This window comes from Vulpes vulpes, chromosome 3, assembly GCF_048418805.1.
Source record: "Vulpes vulpes isolate BD-2025 chromosome 3, VulVul3, whole genome shotgun sequence".
In the NCBI taxonomy this organism is placed as follows: domain Eukaryota; kingdom Metazoa; phylum Chordata; class Mammalia; order Carnivora; family Canidae; genus Vulpes; species Vulpes vulpes.
In genome coordinates this window covers 8,708,481-8,722,524 of record NC_132782.1, presented here as the reverse complement: position 1 = coordinate 8,722,524, position 14,044 = coordinate 8,708,481, and the positions used below count along the sequence as shown (strand labels likewise).

The window sequence follows — 14,044 nt, the reverse complement described above, 5'->3', positions numbered from 1 at the left end:
TAAGAAGTTCTAACAGTGTGATTTTCATGTGTATTTACTTAACATTATAAATAAACTAATATCAGTTATCATTGTGATTCTACAATAAGTATCTGTCCCTTAAAAGGAGTCTGTATTTTATTCAAGTGTGAGAAACCCCGATCTAAAGGAGAAAGCCAGAGATTTCTACCATATTTGATTTTCCACAGCCTATCACTGTTTCTCTCCGCTGCCGTCCCCACCACAACTCCCCTGCATTTTGTCTATCTACAGCATAAGGCAGCTTATAATTCCTCAACACACAACAAATCATTTCATACCTCCCTACCTTTGTCATTCTGTTCCCTCTGCCTATAATATTCTTCCCTTTCCAATTTCCTCATCCCCGCAACTGCATTCTTATCTTTCCCCTACTCAAAATATCAATTCAAGTGACATCTTTCCCTGAAAAGCCTCTGTGGAGACCACCCCCTACTTAGCACCACCACCAACCCAGGAATGGATGGACCACACCCAGCAGGGCTTCGAATCCTTGGCCTGCATGTCTTTTTCTCCCAGTAGACCATAAACTGCAATGTCAACGACAGTATCTTCCCAATTTTTCAGTCTCCAGCCCTAAGCAAAGTGGTCACCTGTTAAGGAATGCTCGCATATGTGGAGTGGAAAGGGCTCCATCCAGTTTTCACTTCTCGGGGGATGTTCCATGGGGCTGAATGCATTCTAACTTCTACTTCTGCTAAAACAAGTATTCAAAGTGCTCTATGTGTGAGATTGTTATTAGGGGCATATCACTTAAGCTGGGATCAAACTCAGACAAATATCCCTCTTTTTAAGAATAACTTTTTTGGGGGGTTCTCTTTGAATAATTACATACTCTTTTTTTAATGAAAGAAATTTGTGAATTTAGGGTTTGGAAATTTCTCAACAGTTCAAAAATTTTAGCCAAGTTTTGTCAGAGTGCATAAAAGAATCTACTGTGAGAAGGAACTGTAAAGGTAGAATGGGTCCAATATTTTAGATGATTTTTGAGAGGCAAAATGAGGGTTTGGATTTTACTTTCTACACTCTGAATCTTCCTTGTTTGTTTGTTTGTTTGTTTGTTTGTTTGTTTGTTTTAAGGAAAGGCTATTACATAATGTCACCTTAAGAGATGATCCATTCTTTCCAGACCAAAATATTATGGGCTGATTTTCGGTACTGAGCATAACATGATTGGAGTTCTAACAGTCGGCACTACTCAACTTACAGACTTTCCAAACATTATTCCTCTTTAGAGTTAGAGATTGAGATCTTAGATTCTGAATATATTCAATATTTCAGAAACAATGAACAACTTTATTTTCCAGATTTCTTTTTTACTGATAATTCAGTCCTCTCTTATAATAGCTTAGAATAAAGACCTATTTCCTGTTGAAATTTGCTCTGGACTGAAAAAAAAAAAGGTTAGTTTCTATATTATTATTTTTTTTTCAAAGCAAGTTAAATCAGGTTAGCTGTTATTTTAAAACACTTTCGTCTATTTTAACTGAACTCTTCTATTACATTTAAAAATCATGTACCTCATTTGTGGTTATTAAACTTCTCAAGTTCTTTTTAAGATAAGAATGGTAACTCATTATATACGAAAAAAAGTATGAGATATGACAATGAAAATAAGATTTAAAATTGAAATTTGCCTATATATCGTTATAATCAAGTTAAAACCTACAGGGATAGAATTACCAAGAACACAGAAATAACACTGTTTGACTAATCAGTAGGGAATTCTCTGAAGTTCTTCCTGCAGAGCTGATAATACATTAGCTTTAGTAGAATCTAGCCTAAGAAAATTTATTTAGTGAAATTAGCTCTGACATAGAGCCATTGCATATATGTGGGATATTCATAATGCAAGAGTAGAACCCACCGCTCCCTTAAAACATGTCTCTGTGTGCCATTTATGGAGCCATCTAAAAATTTCAGTTTTTGTAAACCCCTATATTAAGACTAATTACATTTTTTGGGTAGCAAGATAACCTTTTTGCTTTGACCTTTGTTCTTGAAACTTAGTCTAGAGTTACCAACTCATGAGCTTTTTTACTGCACTGTGATTCAAGTTTATTTTTTTAAATTTTATTTATTCATGACAGACACACAGAGAGAGGCAGAGACACAGTAGAGGAAGAAGCAAACTCCCCATGGGGAGCCAGATGTGGGACTGGATCCCAGGACTCCCGGATCCAGGCACCTCATAATTCATGTTTAGTTCTCATTTTTTCAGATAAACTATTTTGATGAACTGTCAAAAGATGAATTATTCTGGTCTACCCAATGTCTCATCATGTAGAATAAATCTCAGGGCTTAAGTGCCCATTGGTGCTAATAATCTTGCAACATTTCCAGATCAATATTCTGAACATCTCCTTGCACCATTCTCTCTTTATGATTCTGTAAATGTGATGGAGGAGTTTGGGTGAAAGTACATTTGTCCCAGAATATAAAATATTCTCTCAACCTCAAAAAGAGTCCTTTGTGTTTATTTTAATCTCATGTGCCTTTTTTTCTACGTTAAAAACAGATTGCAGGTGGGAAAATTCAAATTAAAGATTTGAATGAGTTGGATTTAATTTATCAAGGTTTAATTATGAATTGAATATATGTAAATTAAATATGAACATGGATCCAAGTAGGCTGCTTCTATTCATTACATACAATCTTTTGTAAGGTTTTAAAACTGAATTACTCGTGTATCAGACTGATTTTATGATTTTCTAAAAACCGCTATGTATTTTTATTTCTGAGTAGTAGTATGTTAAAAAAAATAAGTAACCACTCCTTGCTATATCAGTGACAGTATTCATTACTTTTCACTGAAAATCGTATTTATCAAGAAATACCAATGGAAAAATAAATACCAATGGAGTTTTCTGGAGTCAAATATACTGCAAAGTGGGGGTTTATATTGGGGCCTTAAATGTATGTTTTTCACACACACTTCACAATTACATGCATCTTGCCTAATAGATTTTGATGTATAATTGCCTTAATATATTTATAGGTTAGGAGATTAAATAATGACATTTTTACATAGTGTGCCTACTTTCTTTTTTGTTCAGGTTCTCTCTTTAGGAGCAGATGTCCTACCAGAGTATAAACTGCAGACCCCACGCATCAACAAGTTTACAATATTGCACTACAGCCCCTTCAAGGCTGTCTGGGATTGGCTTATTCTGCTATTGGTCATATACACTGCTATATTCACGCCCTACTCCGCAGCCTTTCTCCTCAATGACAGAGAAGAACAGAAAAGACGAGAATGTGGCTATTCTTGTAGCCCTTTGAATGTGGTGGACTTGATTGTGGATATTATGTTCATCATAGATATTCTAATAAACTTCAGAACAACATATGTAAATCAGAATGAAGAAGTGGTAAGTGATCCAGCCAAAATAGCAATACACTACTTCAAAGGCTGGTTCCTGATCGACATGGTTGCAGCAATTCCTTTTGACTTGCTGATTTTTGGATCTGGTTCTGATGAGGTAAGAGCTGCTTAAAATTCTTATTTTCTGAAAGATTGCGATTATAAAAGTGAATCTATTTTAACTGCAAAAAAAAAAAAACCCCACAAGTAGTTGCTTTATAAACTTCTCGTATCTCAGAGATGAAATTCATTTCATTGGAAATGCTATAAAATGAAATGGGACAATTTTGGCACTGCAAATACTTCACAATTCTCTCTATTTTTGTTAAGTAGCACTAAAAATTATCTTTTAACCAGGAAAGCAAACTTTTGGGAAAGTGTTTCATAGCACATAACTAACATTTTCAGGCTGTAAAATCTCTACATGTTAATTTCATGGTTATAAAACTGTCAAAGATGAAGATGTCTCTTTCTTTCTTGACTCATAATTGTGGTTTGAGACAGCAGGAGCTTATTTTATGTTCAAATTATGTGGAACATGCATCTTCTAAAATGTCTTGTTCAAAACTCTTTCTCTTAAATAATATCCAGCTTGGAAAGTACTTCTTGTGTTTCCATTTTCTTATAAAGTTGGAAACTTCAAGGAAGTTGACAAGTACACATACAATGCATTTTCTGAATAGAATCCATACTTTAATCAGATTCTCAAAGGGTTCTTTGATCCAAAAGTAGTTAAATTCTCCTAAAGTCCCTCCATTTAATTACCACTATTTTTTATTGTAAATAATCTTTCTGGATTCTATAATGGGTAGATTTACAGAAGACGTGAAAGTAGTTCTAAGGGCATAGCTTGAGAAAGATAACCTCAATGTGTTGAATTTTAAAAATTAAGGCTACTTTTCTGAGAACCTCATTTTTTTAAGAGGAGATCAAAGATCCAAATGCCTCCTGCAGATGTTTGCTCCCTGACCAATTAAGGCTTCAGGATAAGAGAATCCTCCTCTGCCAAGAAGAACAATTGGTTTAGAATTAATTCTTTCCTATAGATAATGTCTGTTGAACTCTGGGCAGTTAGGAATAAGGCAATGGAGGGGCATCTGGGTGGCTCAGTCAGTTAAACATCAGATTCTTGGTTTCAGCTTTGGTTGTATCTCAGGATCCTGGGATTGAATTCTGCGTCAGGCTCTGAGGAGTCTGCTTGAGAGATTCCCTCCCTCTGCTTCTCCCCCTGCTCTTCCCTCAGCTCATGCTTTTTCTTTCTCTCTCAAATAAACAAATAAAATATTTTTTAAAAAGAGCAAGGCAATTGAACAATATATTCTTCCTGGATTCTACAAACCTTACACAAAGCCTCAAACCTGACTCTCCTTATCTGTAAGGATAATACTATGACCTCCCTCTTACACTGGTTTATTTATTTTTAATTTGAGGCTCTAATGAGATAAAACATGTGAAAATCTTACAAAAATAATTTTTTAAAAAGTTAGCTACTGTTAAACTACTTAAATGTTTCATGTTAAATACTCATAATTTTGGTTGTTACTTAAGAGGCAGGGAAGCAGAATATTTCTTGATATTTATCTTTATGAGTTTCTGACAATGGGTGATCCATCTCACTCTTTTAAATTTAAAAAATGTATACCAATAGAAATTAAATTTCAACTTGGTGAAATAAAAAAAATGGGTGGACAAGTAAATAGGTAAATAAGATTGTTAGAGAATGTTGATTTACTGCTGAGATTTAATCAATAACAATCAAACCAATATTTGGAAATACTGAATAAAACCATTAGGGTAGAATTTCTAGGATGCAACATTTGAGTAGTTTAATTCCAGTTACTATATCACTTGAAAATAATAAAATTAAAATATATAATTTAGATAATCACTGTTTCAGGCAGGACTTCAAGAGAGCTGAAACAAAAGTTAATTGTGATTCATTCACATTAGTATAGGATGAAATAGTCTGGTGAAAATGGTGTCTGGACTATCTTTTCCATGTAGCATCAAAGAAAAGATGAAGTTTGCCTCAAAAAAAAACAATGCCAGTTCTCCAGTCCTATGTGCTTTCATGGACTCCCCCGTGTTCCCAAAGTTTCTCCTCATTCTTTTTGGATGTGACATGATAATGGGAAGAGTTCTGGCTTTGGACTTAGACAGACCTGCGTCTGACTCTCCCCTTTGCTACTTATGTTCTATATTTTGGCAAGATACTTAACTCATTAAGATTTCATTTGTTTTTCTGTAAAACGGTGAAAGGTATCTTCTTGTGATTTTTTAAAAATAAAGCAGTATATGTAAAGAGACTAACTCAGTACCAGGTACATAGTAAATGTTTGTCAAAGGTTACTCCTCTTCTTCTTCCCATTCCTTTGGATTAAAGTCTCTGTTTCTTTTTCTTTTTTTTTTTTTAAGATTTAATTTCTTTATTCATGAGAGACACAGAGAGAGACAAAGACACAGGCAGAAGGAGAAGCAGGCTCCATGCAAGGAGCCCGACATGGGACTCAATCCCAGGTCTCCAGGATCACACCCTGGGCTGACGGCAGCACTAAACTGTTGAGCCAGCCAGGCTGCCCAGTCTCTCTGCTTCTTAATAAAGTCTTCCCTTAAACTTACATGTTACCACAGTAATCCGTAAATAACTTAATCATCTGCTCAACAAATACTTATTGCATGTCTATGATCCTATGATAGTAGATTAGCTACTTTTCTAGGAATCTTGAAGAAATGGGAGACAGAAAGGAAATATTTTGAGGCCAGTTATTGTATTACAAAGAGCATGGGGCATACTGTAGGGAGAAGTATGTATCATGGATAGCAAGTAGAGGGGATAAGGGTGTCAGCTGTTGGGCTGAGTTGGCTATAAAAGGTAACAACAAAACTAATGATGAATTGGCCTACTTTATATATTTTTCAAGAATAATAATGAAGATACTTCTTTTATTTACAAACTATATTAAATAACTAAAATCAGGTTTTTAAAAACGATTTATTTATTTGAGAAAGAAAAAGAAAAAGAGCTGGGGGGTCAGGCAGAGGGAGAGAACCCTCAAGCAGACTCCCTGCTGAGCACAGAGCCCAACCAGGGCCTCAATCCCAGAACCCTGAGATCACAACCTGAGCTGAAACCAAGAGCCAGATGCTTAACTGATTGAGCCATCCAGACACCCCTATAATGAGACTTTTAATTAGGCTTTTCAATACCTAGTGGTATTTCAGAATGATACTTTTCCAAAAGTGTATTGTGTAATGTAGTATGAGTATTAAAAATATTCAGCATCCATTTTTGTTTCTGGCAAAAGAAAAGAAGAAAAATGCTTCCAGAGAAAAGAGATCTTATATTCAAAGAAACTAATTTTGGAAGTTTCATCACATGAATATGAAAAAGAGAAAACTTTTTGGGATTTTTGACCCAAAATCAAATGGCAAATCCTAAAATTATTAACCTAGAGGTCACTTTAATGAAAGATTATCCAGTGCAATGTTTTTCAAACTAGGGTACCCTAGAGGTGATGGAGAGTTAGCCTAAGTTCAGAGACCCTCAAAAGTGGGCATCAAGACAGATTGATAAGACTCAGAGCCATCTACTCTACTATAAAGAAGCATTAGCTCAATTGTATCACCTTACTAGTTGGAGTTTCATGTAATTTTTTTACAAATTTTAATGAGAATTGACTTAATTCATTTTTACATTTTCAGAAAGTGCTATGGTAACCTCTACTTGAGTAGGTTCATTCATTCTATAAACATTTACTGAGAACCATCTATTGCCAACATGCTAGACCCTGCATTTACAAAAATAGAGTAGGACAAGGACCTTACTGTCTGGATCTTACAGTCTACAACAGACAGCATCAGATGAGAAGATAGAGTACTGTCCAGTAAATGCTTTCATAGTGCCATGCATAGGGGGACATGGAGCATTGGAGGGTTCCTGAGCTATAAAGTGTTGGGTCCCAGTCCTATCAGACCCCATGTAGCAAATATTTTATAAAGCCCCCTTTTATTATTGTTAAATACAAGTCATAAATAGTATTGCCTTTTATGCACATAATTTAATAAACACAATATATAATACCCACTCTTAATATAAAGAAGAAATAAAAGAAATGTGTTCATAATAAAATACCCAGTTAAATATATAAATACTTCAGGCATGTCTATGTTAAATGACATAATGAAATTATCAGATGCTTATAACTACTTACAATGAGGAAGTCCATATTTGAATAAAAATTCAATATTAAACTGAATATTAGTTTATTTTATATTTTCATTTTAATACAAGCATTGAATTTATATATGTTCTTATATAGGTATATATGTGTATGCATACATAAATGCAGGTAGATATGTATATATATGCATATATTAACATTCATATACCTAGGAATCTCATGATTGTGATAACATAACAAATGTTGACTGACATAGCCATGCTATATACACACAGTGTGTCGTTGAAGATATAATTTTCTGAAACAGTAAACAATTCTTAGTGAAGGTCCAAACTAAACAAGTTAATTATCTCTCAGTTTACAAGGTAGCTAAATTTCTGCATATTTTAATGAATATTAAAATGTACAGAAGTGAACCTCTGTTTATATGTAAAATCCAGCATTGAGGCTCAGTAAACAGATTTTTTTTTTTTGCCTATACAAATGACTGTGGAACATTGAAAGATTATATAGGACACCAATAGTGTTTTTTGTTATTGGAGACTGTGCTGGGTATTATAGGACTTCTACTTACCTCACTCCACTGGGAAATAAGGGAAAATTCAAGAAGATGGTGTCAAGTACTGTAAAGACATAAATAGCATGAAGACTGGAAATAAGTCACTGGGTGTGTCAGTTCAGTATGTGTTGGTGTCAGTTAGATCAGATATTGGCCACAGCCAAACTGAAGTGGTTGCGGAAATTAACAGGAAGCAAATAAAGCCCCTTCTTGCTAGAATCTTGGTAATAAAAGGAGGGGGGAACAGCAGCACTGGAAGGCTGCACATGGTGAAGGAAAGGGTTATTATTTTTGGTTTCGATTCTTCCCTTAAGAAGCCTGTGAGCTGTCAAGAAAAAGGCACGTGGTGCTGAATGACTTCTTCGGTTGGCTAATTTGGATGAGGAGATTAGGAAAGATCTTTGGGGAGGTCCCATTTGAGTTGAGACTTGACCCAAAGAAACTAGCCCCATGAAAACACATGCAGAGCATTTCAAGCAAAAGAAAACACTAGTGAAAGTGGCCCAATTGGGGAAGAAGCTTGTTGTGTTAGAACAAAAGGAAGGCCAGTGGCGGCTAAGCTGAACCACAGTGAGTTGAGAGTTGAGTGCTAAGATATAAGGATTCAGAAACAGGAACCAAATCATGTGCAACAGTAACATTTGGGGGTTCATACTGGCTGCACTAGAGCCTTCAGAGTGAGAACAACATGAGCTAATGGATGGTTTTAAAGACCTCATGGATGATGTCTGCAGATGGTTTAGTGGGGGTAGAAGCAGGGGAAAGACTTAGAACTTTGGCTGTAATGTAGCAGGGAAAAACAGCAATGGCTTGGAACACATGGTGGCAATAGAGGTGAGGAGAGAAAGATACATTTGGAATATAATAGAGGGCTTGTTGATGGATTAAATATTGTTGGAAGAGTAAAAAACAAAGCGGAATTAATGATGGTTCAAAGATTTTGTTGTTTCTTTCTTCATGTTTAAAATATTTTAGAGGATGGAGGTAGTGAAGTAACTTTTATAGGTGGCCACTCACTTATCCAGAGAGGAAAATCCTGGGGAGAAGAAGGTGCTTTAGAAAGGAGCATTCCCTGTTTGGGTCAAATTAAGTTTGCGATGCCTGTCATCCTAGTACAAATGGCATGTAGGCAGGTCAGGGACTAAGTGAGCAGCTAGAAAGATACATATGTGAGGATAAGAAAAAGAAGAGAAGAGCACCTGATGGCTCAATCAGTTAAGTGTCTGCCTTTGGCTCAGGTAATGATCCCAGGGTCCTGGGATAGAACCCCACATTGGGCTCTCTGCTCAGCAAAGAGCCTGCTTCTCCCTCTCCTTCTGCTCCTCCCCCTGCTTGTGCTCACTCTCTCTCACTCTCTCGTTCTGTCAAAAAAATGAATAAAATCTTTTTTTAAAAAATGAGATCCATTAAATTATAAATTTGTTATAATCATGGCAAGGATTGGTTTAGATCAGTGCTTCTACATGAGGACCAAGCACTGATTTCAGTGTGGATCTTATAAAAGAATTTGGAGATTCGTATTTGGTAGGTCTAAATTAAAGCCTTCGAAACTGCATTTTAAAAGTGGCAGGAATTTTTGCTGTTTAGACATTTAAAAACTGGTGTCCTTATCTGGGACAAAGAGGATATCCAGGAGAGGGCTTTCATATGTTCATAGATGAACATTTCTACAAAATAAAGACATAAATAATCAAGTGAAGCAGCGATTTTACTAAATATAAGGACAGTCATGATTTCATCATTGCTTAATTCTAGCTAAAGTATTAAAAAAATTTTTCTATGCTTCATAGCATCTTGGGTGACCTTAGAGAAAATAATTTTGTCAATGTCAATTAACTAACTTTCTTGCCAATTTCTCTAAATGGTAAGCTACTGTAACATTTCAGTTTTATTTACATTCAAAGCTAAGGAAGGAAACCTATTCGAATTTTGGATCCATATTATTTTAGCTATAAAACATATATCCCATCCTAGCAATGCTGAGGATAGTTTGGCATATACATTTTTACTAAAGTATATATATGAGCAGAATTGCTCACTTTTTTCAAAACAAACATTTACATTTTTAGCTTAATGAATACAAATCTCCTAGTAATAACTAGAGGATCTTCTAAAAAATGTTAAAAAAAATATGTTGAAGAAAGGAATAATGATAGGGGTGCCTGGGTGGCTCAGTCGGTTAAGCATCTGTCTTTGGCTCAGGTCATGATCCCAGAGTCTGTGATTGGAGTCCTGCAACATTGGGCTCCCAGCTCAGTGGGAAGTCTGCTTCTCTCTCTCCCTCTGCCCCTGTCCACCGCCCCCCCTCGCCCCCGCCCATGCCCTCTCACTCTCAATCTCTCTCTCAAATAAATAAATAAAATATTTTTTAAAAAAAGAAAGAAAGAAATACTGATAATAATTGGGCTTGCCTATTAGTATCATTAGTATCTTCCTGATATTAATGCCATCCAGACAGACCAAGGAAGGGAAAGATTCTTTATTTATTAATTTGTGCATCTTCAAATATCATGCCATCCATAGCAAATTATCTCAATATCATTGGTGCAAGAGAACAACATTATTGACCCAACTCCAAAAAGTCAACTTTTCATTATCTGCCTCAAGTTTTTCTCTATTTTGCTTATCTGTGGAAAATCTTACTTTTAAATATATCAACTGTTAGAATCTAGAGCATTCTTTTTAGCTATACACTTCATTAACCTCTTCCTCTCCTTAAAATTAGTCGGTTCTTTGGATTCATTACTTCCTTTATGAACCTCTCTCCATTCCCACTTTACTGTTATTTTCCAAGAATCCTGAATACAGGCAAAGTCTTTGAAACCTAAGTATATAAAGTCTCTTTGAGGGAAATTTTTAATAGAAGAGTTTCTGTTCACATTGATATCTTTGTTTCATTAATCTGTTAGATGCATCAGAGAATGGATACAAGGGGAAACTTAGCAAGTATCTGTATAGAAATTCCAATCACCTTGTCAGAATTCTTTCTGAACCTGATCTCTACAGCAGTTGCCATTAGTTTGTTAGAAGTGAATTGCTAAAACATTAGACATAGTCATGTTCAAATTTAAATAACAAAATACATTTTGAAGAACAGCATGCATAATATATTTCTATCCATAAAGTCACTGTGTCTCTCTTTAGATAGTTCTTGGGAGTTAAGGCAGATGTCTCTATTGGCTTGTATTTGAGGCTGTTGTTCATGCCTCCAAAAATCTGTGGTATGACAAGTTAGAGACACAGGATCTCTGATGAAATCATTTTTGAACCAAGAAAATATAAGAACATTCCATCAAAAGAATATGTTTAAAAAAAGAATATGTTTCACATTAAGTTAATCATTTATTCATCATGTATATATGATCTATCGTCTACAATTTACTGGAGATGACATAAGGTTCAATTTTTTTGTTAAATATTTCTCAAAAGTCAAATTCCTATTTTAAAAATACAATATCCATAATTTTTTATTCATTGTAACATTTGCTTGCTACTATGTAAAATCATTTGATGACCAGTTTTCCATATTATTGTAACTAAAGAAAGGGGAAGTGAGTTGAAATTGCACCAAAATAAAATGTTAATCATAAACAAAATAAAAATAGAAGCATCTTGACAGTAAAGGTTGTTAAATATTGGATTTAGTTTCACAAGGAGGTTGTAAAATCTCGTGTTTAAAAGCCTCAGTTGTGGAGGAATTTGTGAGGTTTGGTTTGAATAAAGAAAGGATAAGCTATGTGATTTCTTTAAAGTTTCTTGCATACTCAACATATTTTTTTTTATTGTATCAGTGAATGTGTCCTTAGAAATATTGAAAAAAGTGTGACTCAAGCTGAACAAAAAACTCAAAACTAGTTTCAATATTATTAAGTTTTACTGGACAAGTTATACAAGCACTAGAGCTTAGAGGGAATTGAAATAAAATCTAAAGCAAACCATGGGTGTAGAACTATGAAATGTATTACTCGCTAAGTGTTCCCATTTCTCCACTTGTACCCAAATATTTCTTGACAAACAGAACAGAATGATGGATTAGGCAGAAATTTCCAGTGATGATTCGTTCTTTCAACCCTGTAAACAAAACCAAAGATCACATACTTGTATCTCCCCATTTATAAAAGAATAATTCTACCCACTTACTATAGGCAAAAGTGTTGGAGAGTAAACCTCTGAAATCAAGTATTTTAAATGTATGATTCTTGAAAATGCTTACTTAAAAATTATTTTGAAATAATTTTGAAAAATTATTGAGAGCAAAATTTTTTTTAAGATTTTGTTTATTCATTCATGATAGACATAGACATAGACATAGACAGAGAGAGAGAGAGGCAGAGACACAAGCAGGCTCCATGCAGGGAGCCCAACACGGGACTCGATCCCAGGACTCCAGGATCACACCCTGGGCCAAAGGCAGGTGCTGAACCGCTGAGCCACCCAGGGATCCCCAGATTTTTCTTATTGATGAAGCTTTCTCAGTTTAACTGTAGCCAAATTTACTCTTGAGAAGAGAATTGTTTGATACAAGTAAGAAATCCCTATTCTAATTTCAGGCCTTCCGAAAGAAATCCACTTACACTGAGAGAGGATATTATCTCATCTATTGTAAAATATCTAGAAAAAAAAATCACATAGTCTTCTTGAGTCCAGGTCTGGTTTCTAACATGTTATAACATTGCAGTTGTTTAGAGTATATATTTTTAAAATAAAGTTCAGTTGAGAAAGTCATACTTAATAAAGGAAACTAACTTCTACTTCAGTATAAGAAACTATCCAGGGCTTTATTTTCTTTTTTAAGATTTTATTATTTATTTATTTATTTATTTATTTATTTATTTATTTATTTATGAGAGAGTGAGAAGCGAGGGAAAAGGCAGTGGGAGGGGGAGAAGCAGACTCTCAGATGAACAGGGAGCCTGACATGGGGCTCAATCCCAGGACTCCGAGATCACGACCTGAGCCGAGGGCAGACACCTAACCAACTGAGACATCCAGGCATCCCAAAGTATCTAGGACTTTAACAAACTATAGATATGGGTATATTTTTTTAAAAGTTGAAATTGGATTATATGGTTCAGCCGCCCAGAAATTTCAATAATTTGAATTGCCAGGGAAGAGTCATTTTACACTTAAAAAGTTCTGACAAAATACATTAAAATAAAAGTCCTAAATAAGTATATTTTCTTTACTGTGGCATCAGACAAAAAGAGTTTACACTCTCATTCAATCACAGGTAAAGGAGCTCAGGTCTGAAATGGCATAAGTACTGATGAGGTGAAACCATGGCTTATTCATTTTGTCTTTTTTGCTACAGTTAATGAGCAAAAACAAAAAACAAAGTACCTTGTTTCAATCTACTGTAAAGTAGCTCACCTCTTTCTCCATCTTATTTATTATCATGATGTGTTTGTAGTTCATAATCACACATATTTCTTGTGAGCTCTTATGTTTTCTCAGTCTACCAAAAGTAACAATAGACATTACAATATTTTTCTAATGCGAATAAAAAGTTAAATAACATCTAAGGGAAAGTTTTATTTTTTTTAAATTGTTGCAATAAGCTTAAAGATACTTTTATTTCTATTTTCAAAAATTGGGGGAAAAACCCCCACAAAAATAGATTTACATACTATATGTGAGTACTACATGAAATTAGATAAAGGTTGAGAGAAACATACATGCTGAAAACATTCTACTTAGCCAAGTTCTGATGTTAACACAACTCTAAGGTAGTTGTTGGTCCCATTTTTCATTCACACATAATACAGAAAGGGTACATTGAACTAAACAATGAGGACTAACCATCTCCAACAAATCAAGAGGAGATTGATCATTCCTTAGGCTACTGTCTCTGAGATTTTAGTGCAATCGTGTTTTTCCTTGTTAATATGGGCAAAACATTTTAAATCTTTAAAGAGATATTTA

General features: G+C 34.7%; 1 protein-coding gene across 4 annotated transcripts in view; it reads left to right on the top strand.

The window, feature by feature from the left end:
• KCNH7 (potassium voltage-gated channel subfamily H member 7) overlaps positions 1-14,044 on the top strand; it is a 471,528-nt gene that overhangs the window by 394,010 nt on the left and 63,474 nt on the right. For all 4 annotated transcript variants that reach the window (XR_012000301.1, XM_025994147.2, XM_072751747.1 and 1 more), the window contains one exon: positions 3,075-3,500. Coding sequence is in view for 3 of the 4 variants with exons in the window: in XM_025994147.2 (XP_025849932.1) it covers positions 3,075-3,500 (426 nt within the window). In the remaining variant the exon portion in view is untranslated. The remainder of the gene's footprint in view (positions 1-3,074; positions 3,501-14,044) is intronic.